This window comes from Salvia splendens, chromosome 5 (genome assembly GCF_004379255.2).
Source record: "Salvia splendens isolate huo1 chromosome 5, SspV2, whole genome shotgun sequence".
Taxonomy (NCBI): domain Eukaryota; kingdom Viridiplantae; phylum Streptophyta; class Magnoliopsida; order Lamiales; family Lamiaceae; genus Salvia; species Salvia splendens.
The window spans coordinates 11,310,639-11,338,068 of record NC_056036.1 but is presented as its reverse complement, the minus strand read 5'-3'; the positions used below and the strand labels follow the sequence as shown (position 1 = coordinate 11,338,068).

Below are 27,430 nucleotides of genomic sequence, written 5' to 3'. Positions count from 1 at the left end.
CAAAGTGGAAAAATGAAAAACCTACATGCAATTGGCAAAGACAACCCACTAGTTTGAAATGATTAACTTATTATTTTCGATTTTGAATTATATATCATTTAATCAAAAATCACAAATTTGATATCAAAATATAAACGACCTACAAATGGGGAATTGACAATTCAATGCCATTAAACAACACATTGAACAATCCTACCTCACAATTGAACCTTCTCGTATGACTCCGTTGACGGCTCAGTGGACAACATTTTAGAACATGACAGAAATTAACACATAAACCATGTATAGTTCTCTATGGTCTCAATTGTTAACAAGGGGTGTGAAGTGAATCATGCAACCTTGTATCCTTTTTAATAAGAAGAGCAAACCACACTTTTTTCTTGTAAGTAGGTAGTACATTAGAGTCTAGAGTGAAGGGCAAATTCCAGGCCATACAATTAAGAATTTGCTCAAACCATATATAGGTAATAAATATCAATACATTGTTCTCACAGTTAAACCAAACATGCCCTAAAATAAACAAAAAAATGTCATACTATAAGAAAAGGAATATAAAATATCAGTCGTGAACCGTGAATACGAGAGAGCAATTAAACCTAATACAATGGCATAAACCCCTAAAACCCTACTCCCAATTGATCGCCTGAACAATGAGAGCACCCAAATCCAGGAAATTCAAGCTCCAGAAACGCCTCACCGAGGTCCAAGAAATCGAGCTACTCGAATCATGGATTGATTCCTGCAAACCCGACGCCGGCTCTAATCCTCTTTCCCTTTCTCCGCCGTTGAAGAAATCGCCTATCGGCAGGCTTCCTGACGCCTCCTTTTCTCCCTATGCCGGCGCCGACAAGTTTTTCCAACTGCCGCTATCCAAGAGGACCAAGGATGGTTTGGCCGCCTCTGATTACACGAAAATGACCGACATTCAGAGGGCTTCTCTGCCTCATTCCTTATGCGGCAGAGATATCTTGGGAGCTGCTAAAACCGGCTCCGGGAAGACTTTAGCGTTCGTTATCCCGGTGAGTTATTCATCCATATCTTTACATTTGTTCTATTTGTTAAGAATTTGCGGCCCCATATATTTATATCCAGGGGTTCGTTCCTTATACTGTTAATACCAGTGAAACCTCAACGTTACTTCACTCAAATATCTGCATCTCAGACTTTTGCTACTCATTCGATTACCTTTTCTTGAAAGCTGGATGAAATTTGTGATGTTGTTATAGAGCTACTGTGTAGACTTGTGTTTCGTGTTCTACTATTAAGAATATTGCTAATGATTTCGGTGGTGATTATCAGATCATATAAAAAGAATGAGGTTAAGATGGGCGTATTGATTAAAATAGTTGTAGGTCACACAAATAATGTTATTAAAACATATACTAGTATTATTTTTCTGGTGTGGTAAGGGGCCTTCTCCAAGTATAAACACATTCAGCTTGTTGATTAATGCCTAATTGTACTTAAAATCTTGAATTGATGAGATCGATCTTTAATCGAGGAGCAAAGAAGGAAAACGGTGTATTTGAAGAGCACTCGGGATTAATCACGGCCAACAATAGGCATTGTGTGCTAGGAAATTCAACATTCCTAACTAATTACACATGCCTCATTTATGTACACCTGTGAGACTCCCTTCTTAAGGAAACTACCAGTCTACCATCATTTCAGGATATATTAGCTACAAAATGTGCAGAGCTTCCTTGTTTTTCTGGTGACATCATTTAGAATATGCATTGATCTGCTATTTTCTTTTGTGTTAATATGATAATATTGAATTTTGAAATTATGAAGCATATACGTTAATATGATCGCTAAAATGTGTTGTGGTTTTGTTCATCAGGTTTTAGAGAAGTTGTATCGAGCTAGATGGGGACCAGAGGATGGGGTAGGATGCATCATCATGTCTCCTACAAGAGAATTAGCTGGACAGCTTTTTGAAGTTCTGAAAAATGTAGGAGTGCACCATGGATTTAGTGCTGGCCTTTTGATTGGTGGTCGTAAAGATGTTGTCGAAGAAAAAGAGCGTGTTAACGGGTTGAACATTTTGGTCTGTACTCCTGGCAGACTTCTCCAACACATGGACGAAACTCCAAATTTTGAATGTTCACAACTCCAGGTCTTTCTTTTGACAAATTTGCTTGTTTTATTTGCTTTTTTCATCCATTGTGGTTTTATATTGTGTTATACTGACAGGGTGAACTCTTTTTCAATATTATTGCGATGAAATGTCTTCAGCTTTGGGCTTGCCTCGATAACTGTTTTTCTATGGAGATGAACATTTAAAATTGTTTGCCTTTCTCAACTCTAGGTGTCTTGCTTATGCATCTAAGTTTTGTTTCATCAAGTTTTTGTCATAATGGCCTACTTGTGGTGTGCAATTTTCATTTATTTTCACCCTGCTGGATGGTCTTATTAGGGGAGTAACATTTTTTGCTGCAATTTTTTCCTCATTCGCATTGAATCTTGTGCAATACAGATGCTTCATATTCTTATACTCCCTCCGTTTTTTAAAAATAGCAATTATTTTCATTTTGGGCCTTTCCTTAAAAATAGAAACTTTAGAATCTTTCTATTTTAGGACATGGACCCCACAATCCACTAACTCTACTTTCACTACTTTTTCTCTTTCTCTCTCTTACTTTACTCATTTTTCTTTTCCTCTCTCTTACTTTACCAATTCTTCTCACTTACTTTACCAATTGTGCATTAAAACCCGTGCCGTTTCAAATGTTTCTATTTTTTGAACACGGAGGGAGTATTTCCGTTATGACTTCGATTCTAAACATACACTAGAGTATCACTTGTATTTAGCTGGTTCATGGAGAGAATGATGTGATGACTAACAGATACTCTCGTTATTATGATTGTGTAAGTGAGCCTTTATCGTGGTTATGTTAGCTGCCTGCTAGGATAAGTTTTGTGTATCTGATTGCTGGGTCCATTTATTTTCCCTTTAAAGCAAGTGTGGAACAGATGTCAGCAGTTTCTGACCTAGTTTCCTGGTCAGTAAACAGGTTTTAGTTCTTGATGAGGCAGATCGTATTCTTGATGTGGGATTCAAGAAAGAATTAAATGCTATAATATCTCAACTACCAAAACAAAGACAAACCTTCCTTTTCTCAGCAACTCAAACAAAGTCTGTTCAAGATCTTGCAAGACTCAGTCTGAAAGACCCAGAATATCTTAGCGTGCATGAGGAGTCTACTACTGCTACTCCTAATCGTTTGGACCAGACTGCTATGATTGTTCCCCTTGAACAAAAGCTTGACATGCTTTGGAGTTTTATAAGGACACACCTTAATTCAAGAATTCTGGTATTTCTTTCTAGCTGCAAGCAGGTAATTTTTCAATTAGTTCTCAATAATTAGAGAGTTGGTAAATTTAAGTGTGTCACTAAATTTTCAATACCAAGATTTATGATCATTTTATTGTTTATAAGAGGTCATTTACTTCATTTTACTGGGGAGGTGCATTCATGTCACCCTGGATTTATGGATGCATAGTTGATAAATATACTCTGCCATTTACATATGTACTCCATATCTTAGTTGATTATAGTTACTAAACTATCTGCATTTATAATAAGTTATCTAGCTGTCCTCTGGGCCTTCATTCTTTTGTTTTCTATTTACCTTTTTGTTCTGCCAAAATGTGATCCTGCAAAGTTTTCCTACCTGTCTCAACAGGTAAAATTTGTGCATGAAGCTTTCAAGAAACTCCGACCAGGAATTCCGTTGAAATGTCTTCATGGAAGGATGAAGCAGGACGGACGTATGGGAATATATGCATCATTCTGTGAGCAGCACTCAGTTTTGTTTTGCACTGATGTTGCATCTAGAGGGCTTGATTTCAACAAGGCTGTTGACTGGGTTGTTCAGGTTGGACCCCGCCACGTCCCCCAAAATTAAATTCCAGTGTCTCTATAACAATTCAAGTTTTTAATTTTCAGTAATAGAGTGCCCTGTTAGAGTTCTGAACCATAGATTTGAGTAAATGTGCACTTCCAGGTAGATTGCCCAGAAGATGTTGCTTCTTACATACACAGGGTCGGGAGAACTGCTCGTTACCTTTCAGGTGGGAGATCTGTGTTATTCCTTGCACGCTCAGAGACAAAGATGCTTGACAAATTGCAAGAAAAAAAGATTCCTATTCGAGTCATTAAGGTATGCCTTGTTTTCCAGTGTTTCCAGTTATAATTGCATGAATAATCCACGGGTCCATTTATTGGTGAAGCTTTTGTTTTTTTCACATATAAGTTGGGTTAAGTAAACCAATTTGTGTTCCCATTTTTCATAGTAACTCATATAAATGAGTAAATTGTTTGCATCATTCCTTGCAGGCAAATACAAAAAGATTGGAATCTGTTTCTGGTTCATTGGCAGCTTTGTTAGTCAAGTATCCTAATCTACAGAGTCTGGCCCAGAGAGCCTTCATTACTTATTTGAAGTCCATCCACAAACAGCGCGATAAGGACATTTTTGATGTCACTAAACTTCCAATTGATGAATATTCTGCATCAATAGGTCTTCCCCTGACTCCCAGAGTTCGGTTTCTGAAACAAAAAGTTAAGGGCAAAAAAGTTTCTGAAGATCTTGCCCTGGTGCCTGAAAGCCAGTCTGATGTGAATCCTTCTGAACTCTTAAGAGGAACTGTGAATGCAGTAAAGCCTGAGAAAGCAGAGATTGAGTTGGAAGAAAGTTTTCTCTTGGAAAAGAAAGCACAACTTGAATTGAAAGATAGTATTCTGTTGGAAAAGAAAGCACAGCTTTTTGGAGGAGAAAATGAAACTGATATTAGAGATGATCTGTAAGTTATGATCATGATTACATGTTCAAATGTTTGAATTTCATTACTTTTACTTCGGTTTAAAGAAAGTAAGAGGTGATTTTCTGGTCGTGGGTGGAGAAAGTCAATGTATACTTGCCTGCCTTTTCTTATTACACTATTTCACTTGATAAATATTACACTTAAGGTTTAAATCAAATATGGACTGCATGTTTCTTTATAGTTTTTCTGGTATTACCTGTTATAACCTTATGTTGTTATCATCATTTCTTGTGTTTACTGTAGGAATGCTACAAGGGTCTTGAAGAAAAAGAAGTTGAAGATCAATATGCATAGGCCTGTGGGTACTAGAGTTGTATTTGATGATGAAGGAAACACCTTGCCGCCTCTTGCAACATTAGCTGACTCCAATGCTGGATCAGATTCTGTCAAGCTGGACAAGGACAAAGGTAGATCTAATGCTACCATGTGTTTTTGTTACCTTGCAATATGCTATTTTGAAAAGCAAAAGGTTATATTCGTATTTGGCTTTCCAGTTTCATAATTCTGCAAAATATGTTGGGGTGCTATATGTGGGGGTTCCTATGTATTTAAGATTTGGTTGTTATATTTAGTTTTGGGCTCAGAATGATACCTTGCCCTCATGCTCCTCCAAGGTTCCGAATTTTTTTTTCTCAGTTTGTGCAGTGATTTGAGCAAAGTTTGAATGCACTCTGAAAAGTAAATGAAAATAATTGATTAATGTATTGACTCAGAAATTTATTCCATTTCTCTAATGGTCCCTGTCCACCCCAACTTGCAGTAAGTCAACGATATGCAGAGTTGAGAGAAATGATGAAAGTGGTAGATAAGGAAGATAAAGCCCTAGAGCACAAGCGTCGGAAGGAAAAGCGTATTAAGCAAAAGATGAAATTGAAAAGGGGTAGAGAAGAGGATGACGATGACGATGATGATGAAGTTAGTGAGGATGATCTATCTGGTTCGGGCAGAGAAGCAACTATGAGCCGACCAAATAAAAAAGGCAAGAAATATTTCAACAGTGATAGTGATAATGAAGATGATGAGAGGGGCAAAGGCGAGAACAACACAGCTCCAATTACACTGGCGGAGCAAGAAGAACTGGCTCTTAAGCTGCTCAGCTCAATGCAATAATAGAAATGAGGGCCTTTTGATTTTAAAGCGATTGTTGTATACTGGGAGAGGGTTTTATATGTTCTTGTCTAAGGAGTAATGCTCAAGGCAACAAAAAGTGTTCTGCAGGTTTATTTTTGTAGAAGGGTGCTTCATTATTATTAAGGTTACATCATTAATTTACGTATAGATTTATAGTTGTACACTAGAGAATATATACCAACAATTTATAGGCAGGAGACCGCATTGTTAAATGTTAACTATTGAATATTTTCTGTTGGATATTTTTTTTTTCTGGTTAAGATGGGATCTTCTGAAACTTTTATCGTTAGTTGTAGAGCAAATTACATAAATGGTTTTTAAACTATGCCCCTCTCTGACTACTTCACAAGGGACCATTTGAGGAGATGCTGGAATTCTTGGGAATGTGATGGCGCATGGATGCTCTAAATATGATTAGAAAGTGTGATGAAAAAGTGGATCTATGTATGTGGATAGTTTTTTTTGGTAATTTTGTTTTATTGTCCAACATAAGAGCATTCACAACCCAGATGGAGGGGAGCGAGCAGTGATGGAGGAGGGAGGCGACGGTGGGTGCACGAACGGGGGGTGGAGGGAGGGGCATTCCGAGTGTCGCCAGCAAGGCGCGGATGCTCCGTGACACCTCTTGTTGGGGTGGTTCCGGAGGGTGGTGTGAAGGAGGAGTATTTGGGGTGTTTGGCACAAAATTATTAATCAATGAATGGATTTGCTATTTAGAGTCCATTTAGCCCGTTTATGTGCAACCAGTTTTGAGTGTGGATTTTTTAGGATTTTTAATGTACTGGTGTTTTAATTTTAGTTGTAATCAATGAATGAATTTGGTATTATAGTACTAGTATTTCTTTACCATAGGTCAATTTTACAACAAAAATAGTGAATAATGTAAGAAGTGTGAGGATAATTAAATGAAATAATATTCACAACCTGGATGGATTGGAAAGAGACTAGTGTGAACGGTTGCAGTGTCAAAGCCTATAATATCATAAATCTTGGGATAATAAAACACCAATAATTATGGAAAGAAGAGGTCTTGTAAATTATTATTTCTTAATTAATATATGTATGTCATTGAGCATAATTCATTAGCTATTTGTTACTCCGTTTGTCCACGAAAATAGTCTCGTAGACGACATATTAAAATAAGATTGATAGAGAAAAGAGAGGTTTAAGTATGTTAGTAGTGGATAATATTGGATTGTGAATTGCTTTGGGTACAAATAAGGCTAGCTTGGAGGCCTTGTTCTATCATAGTTTGAAGTTTATGATAGTTAGAAAATTGAGATATGGTATAATTTGATCGCAGAAGTTATAAACATAGATGAAGGGATTAATGATTTATTTAGGGTTAGATGATATGTCCAACATATATGACACGATTATAGAATTGGAAGAGCGACCAATATAACGAGTTAAAGGGTTTTTAATTTTGGATGCATAATGATATTTTATAAATATGAGTAAGAATATTTTAGAGGAATTATTAGACACTCTTCAACGGCAGTTGGTTGTGAAGTCTTTTCCCATTATATTCACCAATGCCAACTCATTCGATTTAGGATTAATTACATTCTTAAATATTGAGTTTCAATCTTAAATTTTTGAATTTCCAATTTCAAATAAGCAAGCCAGAAAATGTGGAACTTGAGAAAATTTATAAAATTACTTAAATAAATATTACTACTAGTAATTATCTTGACAGTTTCATATACGTGAGAAATGAGTAGACAAAAGCAAAGTATAAATGGACGAAAAAAAGAAAAATAAAATATATTTTGAAGTCGCGTTATCCAAGCGACTTCAGTTAATGTGGCATTGAGCCACCGATTGAAACACGAAACCCTATCGTATTTATTTGTCCGTTTTGTACACACAGACCTCCTTTCAAACCCCCCAATTTTGCCGTGGTTTGAATTAGGGTTTAGCTCCAGCCGAGAATGATGCAGCAGCCAGGAGGAATGGCGCCACAACCTATGGGGATGGATCAGCAACAGCCCCATCAGCAGCAGTGGATGACCATGCCACCGCAGCCTCCTCACGTCTGGCCTCAGCAGCAGCAGCAACAACAGCACTACGGTGCGCCGCAAACCAACGCAGCTGCTGGTGGCGCCGCCGACGAGGTTCGATCTCTATGGATTGGAGACCTTCAGTTCTGGATGGACGAGAACTATCTCACATCCTGCTTCTACAACTCTGGCGAGGTATTCTTCAACTTCTTTTGTGGTTCTATGTATATGTGGTTGCACGGTTTTTTTTTTGTTAGATACTTTTTCTATGGAAGCTATAACTTGAACTTCTTTTGAGATTCTATTGATATGCGTTGTTGGTTCTTGATTTAGGGTTTCCCTCCCCAATTAAATATTGTTGTCTGGATTTTGGAGTAGTTCAGTTTTTATGCTGAGAAAAATAGACTGCAATGATTCGCCAAGGTTGTGTAAGTGTAATGGATTAGCAAATGCATTTGGAGTGAATTATTTTTTCTGTTTTCCCCCCTTTTATGTATGTGTGTGTGGTTGCACATAATTTTCTTGCGAATCATGTTTGTCAGTCATGTCTGTTTTTTTAACTCCTTGTAATCTTATAATTTTCTGCTTTTTCAGCTAGTATCTGCTAAGGTGATTCGCAACAAGCAAACTGGCCAATCTGAGGGGTATGGCTTCCTGGAGTTCAGGAGTCATGGTTCTGCTGAAAGTATATTGCAACAATATAATGGTGCACTGATGCCTAATGCTGAACAGAGCTTCCGACTGAACTGGGCTAGTCTTGGTGCGGGAGATAAGCGTGCAGATGACTCTCCTGAGTACACAATTTTTGTGGGAGATTTGGCTGGGGATGTTACAGATTATGTCCTGCAGGAAACGTTTAAGGTTGTCTACCAATCTGTTAAGGGTGCAAAAGTTGTTATAGATAGGGTCACTGGACGCTCGAAGGGCTATGGATTTGTTAAGTTTGGGGATGAGAGAGAGCAACAGCATGCTATGAGTGAAATGAACGGTGTTCTCTGTTCAACTAGGCCCATGCGGATTGGGCCTGCAGCTAACAAAAAACCTATGAATGCACCAACTCAGAACGGTGAGCAGATAATTTTTTTTACATCGTTGATATTTTTTTGTCAAATGGGTTTAACAATGTTTGCTACATATCCTATATAATCATACAATTCTACAGGTTGTTTGTGTGACTCTAGATATTCGAATTCATCAGTTTGTTCTTGTGAAGTTATATGATGTAGTTTTAGATTTGAAAGGTGTTGTAGTTATGAAATCGAAGATACGCGAGCATTTCCTTCTAGTACTTTAATAGCCTTGGAATAATATAATTATATAAAGCACAGATAGACTTATTTAAAACTCATGTTGTCTCGAAGCAGGGAAGAGAGAGGCTCTCATTAAGGGGGCCTGAGACTGGTTTCAGCTGAAATGATTCCCTATAATCCGTGGCATCTGTTTAGGTCAGTTGAATTTGTTTATGTCATAAGCTTCCTTCATTCCTTTGTGGCATTTCGTTTGCTACAGATTTCTTTACTTTCACAAGTTTTCCCTTTTAAGTTACCAGTCAATTGGGTACCATTTCTTGCACAGAACTTACCTTCTGATACAATACCTCTTTCTCTGTCAACAATGTAGACGTCTTCCTTTCTTTAATTTTTTTAGTGTCCGTTTTTTGGAGCTAGTTTCTTAACTCAGCTGAAGCTCCTTTTGTAGTTTAACGAGAAAGAAAACGCATCGATATAAACCATATTTATTGGCTATCTACTCTTGGTAGCTAACCATGATTAGATGTAGTGCTAGTAAGTCCAATAATAAGGTCATCTTCCATCAGCATACCATTAGAAGTTGTTTGTTCAACCCCTGCATTACTGTGAGATGACTTGAGATTATGATATAGTGGTATTTGAAGCAAGTATTCAGACACTCCCAATTTATCTTTTCTGAACTGGCTTCAGCTGTAATTGTGCAGTCACAGAGCTCTGTGTTCTTCTGTGTGCATTTGTTTTGATTGTTGAAGTTTTACTTGTTAATTGTTCTTTATCTGGATATGTGTTGATGTCTAGCTTAAGGAGTCTTTCGAGTTTTGAGATTATGGAAATTTTATGTGATGCCCGACTTTCCTTAACATTTGCTTCTTGACTTGTAAGTTGGTATTAACTCATTTGATAGTATATTTGTACCTTTGATTTTTGTGAATCTGGCAGCCTGATAGTCCTGATTGTTGGAAGAATACAAATTCTGAGATGGTTTTTGTATTGTTGATAGTAAAGTTGTAGGTTGTCTGGACTATGGAGGAGTTATGAAATTTGTGTACAGTATGGTGCTAACCTTGGACTCGATAGCCAAATGTTTTAACATTTTAAAAACAAACAAAAAGTATATCGTTGAGATGCTTTATATGCATGCCTTTTAAGGTAGAGATTTTACCTTGTAGAAAGTTGGTAATGACAGCAACTGGAACCCGATTGATTCATCTTGTTAATGTTTACTAATTGTTTCTGCTTGCTTGTTGGGTAATTGTGTTCTTCTGTTGGCATTCTAATAGGACTGCAGGAGCTAAGTAGAATTTTGAAATGTGTAGTATATTTTTCTCATAATATGGGTTGGGATTTTGCTAAGTAGAAAAAGTTGAACCTTAGGTATGCTTAAGATGCTTAAGCAGAAAGGATGTATGCATTATTATTCTGGTATGAGAATGTGCTTAGCAAATAGTACTAATATGTGAGAAACAGAAGAATCAATTCAAAAAAAATATCCTTCCAACAATCTGACATCTTCTCTGTCTATTTTGTGCATACTACTATCATTTTATGGCATCAATTAATTCAATTATTCATGGTTGCAGCTTCATATCAAAATCCTCAAGGAACTCAGGGCGAAAGTGACCCCAATAATACAACAGTACGTTACATTCCCCCTGTTTATGCTATGTTTTTGTAATGGTATGCAACTTACTTGTAACCTAAAAAATGTAGATATTTGTTGGCGGTCTAGATTCCAACGTGACTGACGACCATTTGAGACAAGTATTCTCACAGTATGGTGATGTGGTACATGTGAAAATACCAGTTGGAAAGCGTTGTGGATTTGTTCAGTTTTCCGATAGGTATCATGATACTTACTGCATTTATAACTTTGATGGCCCAACTAACTACTAATCTGCTTCTTATAAATATTTGTCCTAGGTCCTGTGCTGAGCAAGCTTTAGCAAACTTAAATGGGACTCTGCTAGGAGGGGAGAACATCCGTCTTTCTTGGGGACGCAGTCCTTCGAACAAGCAGGTTGAGCGTCTAAAAATGCTGACATAACTGCATCTTTACTTGAATTTGGTTTCTGATTTCGCTGTTAATTTTTCAGACTCAGCAAGATCAAAACCAGTGGGGAGGGGGTGCTTACTATGGGTACACGCAGGGGCATGAGGTGCAAGGTGGATTTGCTCCACCACAAGACCCAAACATGTATTATGGAGGCTATCCTGGATATGCAAACTATCAACAGCCGCAACAGGTACTGATTCCTTGCGTGTTGTGAAGCTAGTACCAGATTTTCCCACTTTCAGTATCTACTTTATTTGGCAGACTTATTGCCCTCTCATATTTTCCTTCATCATCTTCTGAAATGTGTTCTGTTTATGGAACTCTATAGATTTGATTGTTATTGAACTTGATGTATGCTATGTGGTCGAATGCGTTTTTCATTGTTGCAGTGATATGCTGGAGAGCAGTCGGAGCTTGTGCCTTGCTGAGTGGCTTATTATGTGATATTGCTAAGTTGGATTCGACTTACTATTATCTAATAATATTTGGTGCTATTTTTCTGTTGGTTTTGTTGACCCTTTTCCCCCACGGATTTGGAGGTTTTCTTAGTAAACTACATGTATAATTGTAGTTCTTGATCATGTTTGGAATGAATCGGTTGCATATCAATCGCTTGCCTTAGTTTTGAGCTGTGCTGTTTTTGCTGAACTGCTGAAATGAACATGCTGCGGCAAATTCTTGTAATGCTATTGGTTAAAGTGATTATTATTCAGTTATTGAACCAATTTCCAGATATAAAATCAAAATCTACCTTGTCTTAGTTTTGGGTGCTAATATTGTCATATTTATAAGCTGGGGCTATATGATTTCTTGTGCTTTTTACTGCCTTTGAGCTAATGATTTAATGTTCGGAAATATTTTATATCAGCAAAGAATATTTAATGTGTATAAGTTAAACATACATGCGCATGAATAAATATACTATGAATTAACGTTGCTTATTAAGGTGCAGAAACGGCTTGAGATACTGGTTTTCAACTCGGTTGTTTTCGCAGCAAAACTAAACGCTTTTGCCAGTTCAGATCGATTTGTGATTCTTTAATTTTTATACCGATATTTTCGTTTAGGCAACCAAACTTTTTTATACCAAAATAGTGTCTTGAATTTGAAAATAAAATTGATTTATAAGAGAATTAGTATTCCATTTGTATGAAATACTACTCCCGTTCTTTAAATATAAAAATTAATTTTATTTTGGTTCATCTTTTATAAATAGAAACATTCTATATTTTTTATTTTATAGTAAAACTTTTTTCTCTAGTGAGACTAATTCCCCACTATAATATTTCAATAACTTTTTATTTATATCTATTTCTTACTTATGCCGTTTTAAAAGTTTATATTTTTCAAAGATGGAGAAAGTATGTTTATATTTTTCAAAGATGGAGATAGTAAACAAGGTGAATAATGTGGTTTTAGAAAAACGGCTGTTCCACTCTAGAAAAATTAGGGTTAGTTTTTGATAAAAAAAATTTATAATAATTCCAAAGATATCATTAAATTAGAGTGAACTAGAAATTTGGTCTCCGGTAAATGCAGGGTGTCATTTGTATCACTTTATGAAAATAAATTACACTAAAACTATCTGGAGTAATATTTTAATTTATTTAAGATACTTTTAACTTTTTTCGAATATTGTTTTCCTCAATTTTATTCTTTTTATTCTCAAAGGCAAATTTAACTATTTTTATTTTCTTATCTCTTGATTTTCTTATTTTATACTCACTCTTATTTTTTTGATTTATATCGGTTATTTAGTAGTCTCGTGTGATGCTAAAAGTCAATGTATGTAATATCTTCTAGTTATTTTTTCCCACTCATCCATAAATATCAATCATCCTCGTACTTTAATCGCAAATTTTGATATTAACAATTTTCTCCAATTTTTTTTGAAAAACTGTAATGATGACTTACTAAAATGTAATGTGGGAACATTAATTTATAATGTAAATTGATTACTGTTGTATATTAACAAATCCCTGTAGAAAAGAATGATGGTAGCTCGCACCCTCGTCATAAATTCATAGTTAAGTGGAATGATGGTAGCTCGCACCTTGATCATTCCTCCACAGATAATCCCCTCAACTCGTCACCGTGGAATCGTTTCCTGGATTTCCCAGAATAAAAATCCAATCTTGTTGAGGATCCAGCTCTAAAAATGCACGATCCCATATGGGCTTTATTTGGTGTGCGGCGGCATGATCGGCTACCTCTAGGTTGCTGCTCGTCCTCGCCGGTTATCTCAGCCTGCAAACATTTCACAAGCGCAAAAATTCTTACTTTGCTTTGATTCTTGAAACGGGTATGCCGTATGCCTCATTTGTTGCCCATTATAAATGCTACCATAATTTTGATGGGTTAAGAAATAAGTTTGTTTGTTGATGTCTTAATTTTGATACGTGTAAAGGTTTATTGTTTGGTGAGTTAGTTGCATTTTCTTAAGTGAGATAATAGGGATTGTTTTATGCGAATTGGCTAAGACTGTGTTTTCTAGCTTTTTTTAGAGAGAGGATGGGAAGCTAGAGATTTTATGAATTGAAAGACTCACTTGCTCTTGTATGACTTATCAGGATTAATTTGTTGTGCTGCTGTTTAATCAAGTTCATTGTTCTCATTATTTACTTATAGATCCCTTTGATGTAGTAGTGTCATTTTTAATCTAATTGGAATAGGAATGACTCGTATTTTGAATTTTGATCAAAGAATTATATAAGAGGAAAGAACGTAGGATTATGCTATGGCTTCCAAACATGGTTTACTGGTGCCTGGTTGTGGTGTTTGGCGGAAAACAGATAGCCCTTCGAACCAAAAATATGCTTGAAGTTGATCAAGAGATGATTTTGCATCACAAGTTTTAGACTTTCATGTTCATGCAAGGAATATGCAGCTGTTAATTTGTAAATGGGAATGGATTTCTAAGAAAGATGGAAACATATTTTGTATGGATGAGTCTGGGAATCATGAACACTACTTCATGATCATCTCTGTTCTATTGTTTGTATAGAAGGCTGTAGGTTTCTCCGTAAGATGCTGATTTATCATATTGATTCGAATACTTTGAATTCCTTCAATTGTTAACTTTTCACCTTCATATAATAAGTTGCTCATAATTTTGACGAATATTATGACATGCCACTTTTTGTACCATTTTTCTGCTTTGATTACTTTTTTCAGTTAGAATGTAGTACTACTATCAAAGATGATCCATATTTCACAAATGATCCTCACCGGTTTTTCCATTTATGCTTTAATTACCATTTGTTATCTTCAGACTCGGCGAATAGTGTCACTTGGCAATTTGGCATTCACCGTTGTGCTGTGATTTCTATCAGTGGCACTGTTTCTTTCTTCCCTACTTTAGGCATTTTAAATAATATTCTACATTGAAATTCTTGTTGAAATGAACTCCACATTAGCTGCAATTGCGCTTTTTTTGTCATACCAAATCGAAACATTAAATGTATTGAGTTTATCGAATTATAATAGCTATTTTTTGGTTACTAATCTTGACTGAAAAGGTTTGTTTGTGTTATTGTACATATAGTGAGGGGTGTTATATGAACACTTGATGCTATTGTTAGTTTTGTTCGTTAAATGAGAATTGTACCAATCTCAGAATTGGACTTCTGGAATAGAATTACTCATGCTTTTTACTCCTAGTACGATATTTAAAGAAATATGTGACTTTGTGAAAATCTACGTATAGTGAAGTAAGTCCTACATCCTCCCCATTTACATTACTATCCCTTCTTCTCATCTCTCCTTTATACCTTCCTTATCTCTAAATCCTGCCACCCTACCTTATGCGTCTAGAATGCAGTCAATGGAAAAAGAAAAAAAGAATTTAGATTGCCGGTTTCCTTTTTATGCTAGAAATTTCAACCATTGTTTAAACAAAGTCAGGTACGATTTGGTATATTTTCAACCCAGGTAAAGTGTTTCCCTTCTTCATGCTGTAATCCTATGGCTTGGGAAAAAACTGGTTGTCTAAACTGAATAGATTAGCTCAAGAAGAAAAGTTGAAAACTAGTTTCTAGTCATAACTCAAGCTTTTGTGCCAGCAGTTGAATACTTTTTCTATCTCTGAAACATCTTGGATGAGGATGATAGTGTTGACAAGTGCAATAAAATCACAGTGACCAGTGACCATGTACTAAGCATACAGAAGTGTATTGGTGAAACACAAATGCTAGGATAAAAATCTCGTAATGTTTGGATGTTGCGATTCTTTAATGGGTGAAGAGCGTAGTTGAGTCAGCTTTTTTTGTTTCATTGAGATTGCTGTCATTTTGTGTGTGATATGTGCAGAATTGCCATGGCTGTATTTTACCTGTACAAGATTGCGACTGGCAGAAATCATATTCCACCAAAGACAAGTTATACGCAGAAATCAATTTACGACGTATGATTTGGTAGTTCATTCTCATAGATTAGCCGCATGTTGTGCTGCTTCTAGTTCTTATCTAACATGTCAAGTGCATTGTAGCATAATTTTATTAGAATAAGTAGTAAGTAGGAGTATTTCTTTTGGTAATTCTGTGATAGTTGGGAACGATGGACATCTTCATTTATAGATGGATCCATTGTGTTGTAGCCACATAGAGTTTTCTTCCATGTTCGTTTATTTTATCAGGTGTCCAGTTTACTACTCTAAATATAGAATGATCATAATGAAACAGAATTCCGAGTAAACCCAACTCCAACAATATGTTATAGATGATCACCCTGCAAATCAAACAATATACGAGAATAATGAATAAATCATACACTTCATTGAATGTCCCATTATAAATGATCAGTGATATAGAACGAATAAATCACACACTTCATTGAATGTCTCACTAAAGCAAATACTATAGCACAAGATCTTCAAATTTTTCAAAGTAACATACACAATTCACAACCTGCTGATCTAAATTACTAACATAATGCGCATGCAGAGAATGTAAAATTTCTACTTCATCAATCACTTCTTTCTCATTTGTATCGAGTACTTAAATCATTCCAGGATCACACCAATGCATGTTCTGATAGACAGTATTGGACCTTCAAAAGCAAATATCAAGCCAAAAATTATTGCTGAGGAGAAGTTATTTCCCGAAATGTTGCAGATCGATATCCCAGGCAGTTGCCAACTGAAGCAACAGTTGGTCCGGAGCTGATCTTTCCCAGTCATCAGGTAGCTCTATTGTCGAAGAAGCTTCGTGTAAATTCAGCAAAATCTCCCTTTTCACCTCCATTGGAGTGCCCAGAACATCAGGGCCGTTCTCCATAACGATATCTGCCAACTGGCAACACAACAATAAATCATGTCAAGATGCAGAATCCCAGGGATGGGCTACACTACATGGAACAACCACGCTTTAAATCAGAAGCATCTCAAGCAATTGGTCTGGAGCTGACATTTCAACATTAAGTTGAATATATACATAAGACCTGTCAAAGTTACAGTAATGCACAATGACATATAATTAATCAGATAATATATATTTACGTTTCAACAAATATTTTCACCACAGAGAAGATTTACTTGCATGATGTCAAACAGAATTATGTACTATAATTGTACAGATAAAAGAATACCAAGCAAAAGGCGGCCTTACCTGTTGAACCCAATATAAACAGATGTCGTACAAGTTTGGCTCTATGATCAACTGTGAAATAGCATTGAGAACTTCACTTGCTACTTCATTTGATAGTTGATCTATAACGGGTCCAGATCTATCCATGAGCTTTACTAGCAAGACATCATCCCCAGTGGACAAAACTTCAGCAAAAGCAGCATCCACGTCACCGGCATGAAGTGCATCCATTGCGTTGCTCCAAGAAGTCCAAACTGGGTCACGATCTTGGACAGCTCCATCGTCTCCTAATGCTTCAGCAGTCATCTCAGGGATAGCAACTCGAGCACCCCGACTGATTCCATTATCTTCGCCAGCAACTCGTATAGCTTCCAAGGTTGCTTCATCCTTGGAAGCTTGCCAGACACTCCTTGCAGATGGTCCTTCACCAAACCTAACAGGTGCAGCTCCCTTCTCCCATGCTCCTCTGTTACCACCTTGATCAGCCTCATTTTCTGATTTTCCAGATCTAATATCCATAGGACCACCAGCTCTCCTTGACCCCATATGTCCATTTTTACCATATGAATGAAAGTCCCAAGCATCTGATGCATCGGATCGCCAGGAAGGCCCCCTAGATTTCATTCCCAAGGCACCACCATCAAATGCATTAAACCTCTCCCCAAAGTGAAAGCGTCCATCGCTTCCTCTTCCTGACTTGCCACCAGAATAGTCAGGGAAGCCGTTGTACTTGCTGAGAGACCTGTTTGAAGATCCTTCATATCCACCCATGCTACTGCCACCCCTCCTACCTGATGATGATATTGATAAATCCCGTGCCATGTCTTCTACAACTCTCTCAAGCCCCCGTACTCGGTTTTCTAGAGTAACCATGCTGTCATGTGACCTGCCCATAAAATCCTGGAACGAAATGGAAAGAAAAAGAAATAAGACAAATGCATAAATGTGCATCTTTGAATGAGGTCTTTAGGAATAGAAGAACACCTGCAACATATTCATGAGATGACCTTGTTGCCTCTCCAGCAGTAATAACTGTCTTTGAATAGCCAGCCAATTTCCTTTGTTGTTCATAAATCCCTCAGATTGACCTGCAGATCTGGAAAGTTCTGAATAAGCACTGGAGGATTCAATCTGATTATAGTCCCGCTGATCACCAACAGCGCCTCCCTCAGTGATTTCATAGTTTCCTTTGAAGGGTGCATCACCAGCTTGGTAGTTATGCCTAGTCCTCCCCTCTTGATCTGAGCTTGATTCTGGCTCTTCCTCATTTTTTGAATTTGAAGGGTTGGTGCATCTACGAGGAAGAATCACTTCAACCGGCAAATCATCTGAATCTCTTGTTTCTAGTTTTTGGAAGAACTCAGGGTTCAGTTCCTTCTCAGTTAAAGCCTTCTTCTTCAATATTCCAACAGCCTTGTCCAGAATGTTGTTTCCCTTGCCTTTTTGATTCGGATCAGCTGGAGATGATCCAGAGGATGCGTCCTTCAGCGATTTTGCATTTTCTCTTTCACCAAAATCTTTTTTATCCAATTGATCAGCATTTTCTGATGCTTCATCATCTGACAAGAAGATCATTGGAACACGAACCTTGTAAATAAAAGAAACAGAAATTGCTACCGTACAGTCGCATAAAGAATTTAACCTATAATCTGACCAATCTATTAATGCCTACCATTAGATGAAGCTTTTGTTTCATCAGAAGACCCATCTCCTTTTCCTGCAATTTTCTTCCATAGCTGTAAGGCCTCGTTCATACTCTCTCTAACAGGCTTTATCTGGGAAATTCAGCATCAATTTTAGTTGAATGGATTACCATATAATCCACTTTTTGTTATTTGACAAAGTCCAGTAATTGAATCATAAAATTGCCATTTCAGTCATCCAAAAAGCAACTGTCATTTTTTTGCAAACCAGAAACTATCTATGAACAGAGAATATAGCGAACTCGCACTTTTACATATTCATTAATCTGCTTACGATGCTGGGTAGCTGAAACTAACAGCAAAACAGGGTATTTGGCAATCAATCTTAGATTTGCACTTGAAATGACTGAGACATGGATTTCATGAGTCCAAGACCATTAATTGCATCAAAAATATATGAGCACAATTCACACTTAAAAATGATTGAGATATGAGAATCAAGACCATAAAGAACCAACAATCTAAAAGCACCGAAAAATCTCAAATAAATGGAAAATGAAACATACTAGTTCAGTCCAATAATGGGCCAGAATTATTTCCTCTAACAAATAAGTTGAATGAAGAGATTTCTATTCCACTCATTGTGAATCTTAAGCCCTGGTGAATGCATCAGGCTCAGAGAGAACAATGGACATTTTTTGTCCATTACTGCACGCGCCAGGATAGCAGTATATTGCGTACGCATCCTATAGAATATGTAAAAAGAGCAGGAACTATGGACCTGCTTTCTTTAAAAAGGATATGTTCATAAAAAGATGAAATTTATATCAGGCATCACATCTCAACAAGTAATAAACATGTATAGACCAAGCTACAAATATTTAATTTACCCACCCACCCAAAGGGTAAAGACTACTGCCATGGGAGACTGGAGAGTAATTATAAGTGTTCCATCTTTATTTATTCAGCAGTCAACTGTAGAGATCATTCAGGCAATAAATGGAAGCAGCTAAACATGTTACGAGTATTTACACCAGAAATGCAGATACTGCATGAACAGGCATGGTATACTTCGCAGCCAGAATTCAAGTAGTGTCTTGTGCACTGAATATCCCTATAAATCAGATGATCTCAGAGGCATGTCAATGATTTTGAACACAGCAGTATTTTGTACCTTGTCAAACCGACAAGCCTCAAGTGCATTCAATGTTGAAGCAGCTCCTTCTGCTATTACATTTTTATTCGAAGACAAGACAATTAATGTCTCGGCCGCAGCTTTCCTAGTCGCCCAATCCGAACTGCTAAGACATCCTTGAATACTTTGAAGCAATGATTCCAAATTTTGAGGGGTGATTGCTCCTACCTGCAACAGTATGGAGAATATGTAGATCTTTATAGCATCACACACTAGCCATAAAAGCAAGAAGGGTTCAACGCTAGCACAAAAATGTCTCGTCATTCCTGATTTGTTAAATTGCAATACAACACGACGATCCTTAGCATATACTTTAAGTAACGGTTACTTCCTAAAGTCTTCCCTCAACCAAGCACAAATCAAGTTATCTGTACAAACTAATAGCACGGTGAAATGAAACCCCATTTATCCAATTACAATCTCACAAACCAAATGTGATCTAAAAGTCAACCCAAGCATCAGATTTGATGCATCACAGCTAATGTAAATCAGCAATCCTCAATTCAAATCTAATTACTAGCACCAACATTGTAAAATGGGGCGAACCTGTGACAAGCTCGACACAACCTGCAACAGCGAAGCCTTGGCCATGAAATTATGGCTATTCAAATACTTACACACCCTAACGCAGAGTTTCTGAAAAGTACCCAAAGGCGGATCAGATGCGCAGTCAACCATCTTAGCCAGACACAACGCAGCCCCACCCTGCGCCGCCTTGTTGTTCTCGCTCATCACCTCAAACAACGGCTTCATGAACAGCGACACGACGCCGTCCCCTCCGCTGCCGCCCTTCAAGTAGAGCCCCGACAGCGCGCCGATCGCTTCGCGGCAGGCGTCCCTGACCTGCGAATCGGAGTCCTTGAGGCGCTTGACAATGTGAGCGATGATCTTGGTGAGGTGAGTGGCGGCGGCGTCGGTGTGGGCGGCGCAGAGCAAGGCGAGGAGGCGGACGCCCTCCTTCTTCGACGGCGGCTTGGGGTCGTTGACGGCGTCGTAGAGGCAGTTGAGGAGCATGGAGACGCCGTCGTTGGAGAGGGAGTGGATGATCTTCTCGAGGTCCTCGACGGCGATCTGGTGAGTGTCGCGGTCGGCGAGCTTGGAGAGGGAAGTGAGAATGCGCTGCTTGAGCTCCACCATTGCGAGGTGCGAGGAGAGAGAGGAGGAGGAGGATTTCGAGGGGGTTTGGTTGGGGGGTTTCGAGGGTTTGGCAGATCTCTGAGAGCTCATTTTGGTGGAAATTTGAAAATCGTTGGGAGTGGGAAAGGGATTTGAAGATGAATTGAGATTTGGGAATTAAGGTGAGATGTATGAAGAGAAGTGGGGTTTTACTGAGATTGAAAGCAAAATGAGAGAGGTATGTGAGATCTGTGGCTCGGTGGAAATTGGCCACCACCAACAGTGCAACACCAACACCAACACCAGATGCTCTGCTACTACTGTGTGTATTGTGTGCTACAGATTAATTTCAATTTCATCAATTATTTCCGATTATGCATCTCACAAATTGCATTTCTATCTACAATTCGTTTCCACCTTCAAATTCAAAACTGGATATACTGATCTTTTTGCCAAACAATCGGCGTTTTTTTTGTTTGCACAAGAGTACTAATTTGAAACGCGGGCTTCATATTTTTATATGCACATAGTTTACTATTTTTTCCAAATTTGTTTGATAATAAATAAGATAGTGTGTCATCAATTACAGGGTTAATTTTTCAAAATGGGTAGTATTAAACACCAATTATTTTAATTTAATTATCTAATTGATTTCTCTAACAAATGAATTAATTCACTGTATACTATCAATGAATTTAAATATTTTAAATTTGTCATGAAAAAGTAAGTACTTGAAATTTGAAATATTACGCTAATCAAATATTTAAATAATATCTTAAAAATAAATATTGATTTTCCTAATATGGAATATTTGAGAAAGGAAAATATACCTACATTACATAAACAAATATGTACATTATTAGAATTTTCTGCAATTGAAAATACTATAGGAGTATATGACAGCAGTTTATAAGAATCGTTATTTGTACAGTAAAATAAATAAAATCGTACACTTGATTGTTTTGGAATAAAACAATGAAATGCATAACACTATTATGAGTTTGTTTCAGAACAAATACGTAAACTATCTTCCTAGGAATAAGAATTCCTAACAAAATGAAAATAAATTAGTAATTATTGGAATTATAATTATTTAGCTATCCAATCACCTCATTTCCTTTACTATGGATAAAACAAAACATTAAAATGCACAATATGTATATTTGATCATAAACATGAGAATCTAACTAATCATCACATATTTATTTGTTGGAGTATAATCTCACAATCACCGTTGGATGCAGCAAGCTAAAATCAATGTCATTCTCAACAGCTGCAGATTTGTTAGAGGTTGAGCTCGTTCAAGATTTTATTGAGCTCGGCATTTTATTGAGCTCGGCATTTTATTGAGCTCGGCATTTTATTGAGCTCGGCATCATGCAGCACTTCGGCATGTTGATGCAAACCAAGAAACGGGAAGTAGCCGTTGGAACAGTTATAACTGGTTTGTTAACTAACATCTCAAGAGAGCCGTTGGAGGATGAAGGGACTGATATAAAGCAGACGAAGGCTGCATCTGAAAAAGTTAATCAGCTACTTCGATATTCAAGAAAAGAGTCTCCAAACTATCACTTGATTAGTTCTTGGTTTAGAATTAGATTAGAGGTGTTGAGTTCTTGGAGAGAGTTCTTGAGTAATTGTAAATCTCTGCATATTTCTCAATATACTGAATCATATTGCCTTTGGCCGTGGACGTAGATCTTACGATCGAACCACGTAAAACTCTAGTGTTCTTTCTTTTTTTCCGCATGGTTGTTGTTATCATCGATCTTTTGCATACTTTCATAACAAGTGGCGCCGTCTGTGGGAAACGCAATCGGAGTTGATATCGATGGCGACGACGAGGTTCGAAGCGGAGAAATTCTCGGGGAAGAATGACTTTGGTCTGTGGCAGATCAAGATGAAGGCTCTGTTGATCCAGCAAGGGCTCGATGAAGCGATCGAGCCAATTGATCCGAAGGGGAAAGAAAAAGAAGATCTCGATGAGAAGAGCGTGAGGAAGAAGGCTGAGATTGCCAAGAAAGCCCATAGCGCCATTATTCTCAATCTCACGGACAAGGTGTTGCGCGAGGTTGCGAAGGAAACCACGGCGCATGGGGTATGGACGAAGCTCGAAGCGCTGTACATGACCAAGTCGCTTGCTAATCGCCTATACATGAAGCAGCGCCTCTTTTCATACAAGATTCTTGAAGACCGACCCTTCGCAGAGCAGATTGATGATTTCAGCAAGAATCTGGATGATTTGGAGAATGTAGATGGCCCCATGAAGAATGAAGACAAGGCCATCTTGCTCTTGAATGCTCTTCCCAAAACATTCCAGCATCTTAAAGATGCAATGCTGTTTGGCCGGAATGCAGAATCTGGCATCACATATGAAGAAGTTCAGTGTGCTCTTCGATCAAAGGAGCTGGAAAAGAACTCTTCGACGACAAATGAAGGAAGTGGCAGTCAAGCCTTGAATGTAAAGGCTTTCAAAGGCAAGAAAAAGAAATTCAATCAGAATCAAAAGCCTAAGTATCAGAAGCAAAATGAGGAGAAGCGAAGCTGTCATTACTGCAAGAAACCTGGGCATCTCAAAAGGGATTGCTACTCGTGGATAAGGAAGCAAAACGAAGAGAAGGCTACCCAAAATCAGGCTGATCTTGCAGAAGACACAGATCCACCCCAGATCATGAATGTGGTGAGTGGTGGGATAGAGAGTTCTTGGATAATGGACTCCGGGTGCAGCTTCCATATTTGTTCCAACAAAGCTTGGTTTGAAAACTTTTCTGAGGCAACCGGGTCAGTAATGTTGGGGAATGATCAGATGTGCTACATCAAAGGCATTGGAGATATCAGATTGAGAGCTCATGATGGATCAACAAAACTGCTTACTCAAGTCAGGTACATTCCTGAGATTAAGAGGAATTTGATTTCACTTGGCATGCTTGAATCTAGAGGTTTCAGGTTTTCTTCTGAGAAAGGCTATATGAATGTCTCACTTAATGGAAAAATCTTGCTGATTGCTGAGAGAAGAAACAGTTTATACTATCTAGTAGCAGAAACTGTTGTTGCTTCAGTGAATCTTGCAGAGGACTCTGATATGAGTCTGTGGCACAAGAGGCTCGGCCATCTTGGAGAAAGTGGGATGAGAGAACTAATCCAGAAAGGGGTCATTCCGGCTGGAAGTGATCAGAGGTTCAAGGAATGTGAACACTGTGCTCTGGGAAAGAGCAAGAAGCTACCATACAAGGCTGGTAAACACACCTCCAAATTACCTCTTGACTATGCGCATTGTGATTTATGGGGTCCAGCTCAGCCTGCTTCTATGGGAGGAGGCAGGTATTTCATGTCGATAATAGATGATTATAGCAGAAAAGTTTGGATATACATCCTAAAGCAGAAGTCACAAGCATTTGAAAAATTCAGAGAATGGTGCACAGAGATGAAGCTGAAGAAATCCACCACTCTCAAGTGCTTGAGGACTGATAACGGGCTGGAGTTCTTATCTGAAGATTTTGAGTCTTTCTGCAAATCAAATGGGATACAAAGGCATAGGACAGTCCCGGCTAATCCGCAACAAAACGGAGTTGCTGAAAGAATGAACCGAACACTCCTCGATAGAGTCAGATGCATGCTTTTATCATCAGGCTTGCCAAAGATGTTCTGGGGGGAGGCAGTGTGTACTGCTGCGGTGCTAATTAACAGTTCTCCATCATCAGCTATAGGAAATGAAATCCCAGATGTCAGATGGTATGGTGGAGATAGAGAGTACAATCAGTTCAAGGTGTTCGGTTGTAGAGCATATGCCCACTGCAAGCAGGGAAAGCTTGATGCAAGGGCTCAGAAATGTGTGATGGTTGGGTACCAACATGGAGTAAAAGGGTACAGGTTGTGGTGCACTGAAGAGGGGAACAAGAAGATAATTGTGAGCCGAGATGTGATCTTCCATGAGCATCATATGCCATTCTTGAAGACTGAGGATCAGATGGGTGAAAGAGTATCTATTGATCAAGAAGTTCAGCATGGCCAGCCACCACCTAGTGATCCAGATGATCAGAATGGAGGTGGAGCTTCAAGTTCCCATAAAGCTTCAAGTCCACAGCAACCCCAGCAACGAGATCAGATTGATGATGATCAGAGATCACATATTATAGCCAGGGACAGAAACAGAAGAGAGATCAGAAAGCCAGCCAGGTTCAGTGATTATGAGATGAGTTTTTTTGCTCTCTGTGTTGCTGAGGTATTGGAGTGCTTAGAGCCATCCACCTATGCTGAAGCTATGTCGAGTAAGGAAAAGGAGAAATGGCTTGCAGCTATGAGAGAAGAGATCCAGTCACTACTCAAAAACCATACTTGGATTTTGGTGAAGAATCCAGGGACCCAAAAGCTTATTAGCTGCAAATGGATCTTCAAGATGAAGATTGAAGTTGGTGAAGTTGAGAGTGTCAGATTTAAGGCACGGCTTGTTGCTAGAGGATTCACTCAAGAAGAGGGGATTGATTATAATGATGTGTTCTCTCCGGTTGTAAAACACAGTTCCATCAGGATATTGCTTGCTCTTGTTGCAAAGTATGATTGGGAGTTACACCAACTCGATGTCAAGACAGCCTTCTTGCATGGTGAACTTGAAGAAACAATATATATGCATCAACCCGAGGGGTTCATGGAGGCTGGGAATGGATTGAAGCAAAGTAGTAGGCAGTGGTATCTCAAGTTTGATGAGCATATGATGAGTATTGGTTTCAGAAAATCGCAGTATGATAGCTGTGTTTACATCAGAGAAAGGAATGGTGTACCAATTGCTTTTCTACTTTTGTATGTTGATGATATGCTTGTGGCAGGAGCAGATCTGGGAGTGATTGAGAGAATCAAGGCTGAACTGGAATCCAAGTTTGAAATGAAGGATCTTGGAAATGCAAGGAGAATCCTTGGCATGGATATACTGAGGGATAGGCCAAAGAGAGAGCTCAGGTTGTTGCAGAGGAATTACATCCAGAGAGTTTTGAAGAAATTTCAGGCTGATGACTTCAAACCTGTCTCTACACCATTGGCTGCTCACTTTAAGTTGAGCATGGATCAGAAACCAAAGAATGACTCAGAGAGGAAAGAGCTGAGCAAGATACCTTATGCAAACATCATAGGAAGCATAATGTACACAATGCTATGCACAAGACCAGATTTGGCTCAGGCTATAAGTGTTACTAGCCGATTTATGTCAGACCATGGGAGAGAGCATTGGATAGCATTGAAGTGGTTGCTCAGATACTTGAAGGGTGCTTCAGATTATGGTCTGTTGTACAAGGCAGATTGTAAGGATCAAGGTGGAGCACTGGTGGGGTTTTGCGATTCTGATTATGCATCAAATAGAGATAATAGGAGATCTCAAACTGGATATGTGTTCACCCTAAATGGCACTGCTATAAGCTGGAAATCTGGATTACAACATGTGGTTGCTTTATCTACTACGGAAGCTGAGTACATGGCAATGACAGAGGCTGTGAAAGAAGCAATATGGCTGAAGGGAATCCTAGAAGATTTTGGGGAGAAGCAAGACACAGTGGAGATAAACTGTGACAGCAGCAGCGCCTTATGCCTTGCCAAACACCAAGTGTTTCACGAAAGAAGTAAGCACATAGATGTGCGGATGCACTTCATAAGGGATGAAATACAGAGAGGTGAAGTCAAGATGGTGAAAATATCTACTGAGCATAATGCGGCTGATATGTTGACAAAGCCGTTGCCAGCCATGAAGTTTAAATACTGCTTGGGGCTGGTGGGACTTGTGGAGTGATGAGTTTGAGGTTTTGTCAGAGGATTATGATTCATTGTTGATTCTGAGATTAAGGTGGAGTTTGTTGGAGTATAATCTCACAATCACCGTTGGATGCAGCAAGCTAAAATCAATGTCATTCTCAACAGCTGCAGATTTGTTAGAGGTTGAGCTCGTTCAAGATTTTATTGAGCTCGGCATTTTATTGAGCTCGGCATTTTATTGAGCTCGGCATTTTATTGAGCTCGGCATCATGCAGCACTTCGGCATGTTGATGCAAACCAAGAAACGGGAAGTAGCCGTTGGAACAGTTATAACTGGTTTGTTAACTAACATCTCAAGAGAGCCGTTGGAGGATGAAGGGACTGATATAAAGCAGACGAAGGCTGCATCTGAAAAAGTTAATCAGCTACTTCGATATTCAAGAAAAGAGTCTCCAAACTATCACTTGATTAGTTCTTGGTTTAGAATTAGATTAGAGGTGTTGAGTTCTTGGAGAGAGTTCTTGAGTAATTGTAAATCTCTGCATATTTCTCAATATACTGAATCATATTGCCTTTGGCCGTGGACGTAGATCTTACGATCGAACCACGTAAAACTCTAGTGTTCTTTCTTTTTTTCCGCATGGTTGTTGTTATCATCGATCTTTTGCATACTTTCATAACATTATTGAAAATAAATATCTAAGTAGCCTCAATTCAGTCAATTGATTGCAAACCGAAAGAGTGCATATAATAATATAATACGTCTGCTCGACATAATTGTGCTAATTAACAAACCTATATTAAGGCATGAAATAAAACCTAAAGTTAAGAACCTAAGCAAAAGTCCATTTTAATAATGGTACTGATTAATGAAGCCCAACAAAAGTTATG

The 27,430-nt window shown here is 38.2% G+C and overlaps 4 protein-coding genes across 4 annotated transcripts; 3 read left to right on the top strand and 1 right to left on the bottom strand.

Annotated features, from left to right (window-relative positions):
• Positions 1-566: 566 nt before the first annotated feature.
• Positions 567-6,221, top strand: LOC121802165 (DEAD-box ATP-dependent RNA helicase 32-like). The gene is made up of 8 exons (XM_042201753.1): positions 567-1,019; positions 1,844-2,119; positions 3,018-3,341; positions 3,690-3,881; positions 4,011-4,166; positions 4,343-4,809; positions 5,074-5,237; positions 5,591-6,221. Exons 1-8 carry the CDS (start codon positions 651-653, stop codon positions 5,938-5,940), a joined length of 2,298 nt encoding a protein of 765 aa, XP_042057687.1. The 5' UTR covers positions 567-650; the 3' UTR covers positions 5,941-6,221.
• Positions 6,222-7,777: 1,556 nt separating this feature from the next.
• On the top strand, positions 7,778-12,027 carry LOC121805447 (polyadenylate-binding protein RBP45-like). Its single transcript, XM_042205291.1, has 7 exons — positions 7,778-8,159; positions 8,559-9,030; positions 10,795-10,850; positions 10,925-11,055; positions 11,135-11,231; positions 11,308-11,457; positions 11,657-12,027. The coding sequence occupies exons 1-7, from the start codon at positions 7,896-7,898 to the stop codon at positions 11,657-11,659; spliced, it is 1,173 nt and encodes a 390-aa protein (XP_042061225.1). The 5' UTR covers positions 7,778-7,895; the 3' UTR covers positions 11,660-12,027.
• A 1,442-nt stretch (positions 12,028-13,469) lies between these two features.
• On the top strand, positions 13,470-15,947 carry LOC121803794 (protein FATTY ACID EXPORT 5-like; the record flags this gene model as incomplete). Its single annotated transcript, XM_042203398.1, has 2 exons — positions 13,470-13,644; positions 15,545-15,947. Coding segments are annotated over 2 exons (306 nt in total), but the record flags the coding sequence as incomplete, so codon positions are not given.
• Positions 15,948-16,071: 124 nt separating this feature from the next.
• LOC121805033 (microtubule-associated protein TORTIFOLIA1-like) lies at positions 16,072-21,264 on the bottom strand. Its single transcript, XM_042204779.1, has 6 exons — positions 20,234-21,264; positions 19,667-19,855; positions 18,522-18,624; positions 17,834-18,408; positions 16,871-17,749; positions 16,072-16,555 (listed from the first exon to the last, which is right to left on the bottom strand). Exons 1-6 carry the CDS (start codon positions 20,912-20,914, stop codon positions 16,358-16,360), a joined length of 2,625 nt encoding a protein of 874 aa, XP_042060713.1. The 5' UTR covers positions 20,915-21,264; the 3' UTR covers positions 16,072-16,357.
• Positions 21,265-27,430: the final 6,166 nt, after the last annotated feature.

Coding starts and splice junctions, on each gene's coding strand:
- LOC121802165 (XM_042201753.1), top strand. CDS start 651: ATGAGAGCACCCAAATCCAGGAAATTCAAGCTCCAGAAACGCCTCACC. Junction 2,120..3,017: donor TTGAATGTTCACAACTCCAG/GTCTTTCTTTTG, acceptor GTCAGTAAACAG/GTTTTAGTTCTTGATGAGGC. Junction 4,810..5,073: donor ACTGATATTAGAGATGATCT/GTAAGTTATGAT, acceptor TGTTTACTGTAG/GAATGCTACAAGGGTCTTGA.
- LOC121805447 (XM_042205291.1), top strand. CDS start 7,896: ATGATGCAGCAGCCAGGAGGAATGGCGCCACAACCTATGGGGATGGAT. Junction 10,851..10,924: donor GTGACCCCAATAATACAACA/GTACGTTACATT, acceptor TAAAAAATGTAG/ATATTTGTTGGCGGTCTAGA. Junction 11,056..11,134: donor TTTGTTCAGTTTTCCGATAG/GTATCATGATAC, acceptor TATTTGTCCTAG/GTCCTGTGCTGAGCAAGCTT.
- LOC121805033 (XM_042204779.1), bottom strand. CDS start 20,914: ATGAGCTCTCAGAGATCTGCCAAACCCTCGAAACCCCCCAACCAAACC. Junction 18,409..18,521: donor AACAAAAGCTTCATCTAATG/GTAGGCATTAAT, acceptor TCTTCTTGTCAG/ATGATGAAGCATCAGAAAAT. Junction 17,750..17,833: donor ATCTCATGAATATGTTGCAG/GTGTTCTTCTAT, acceptor ATTTCGTTCCAG/GATTTTATGGGCAGGTCACA.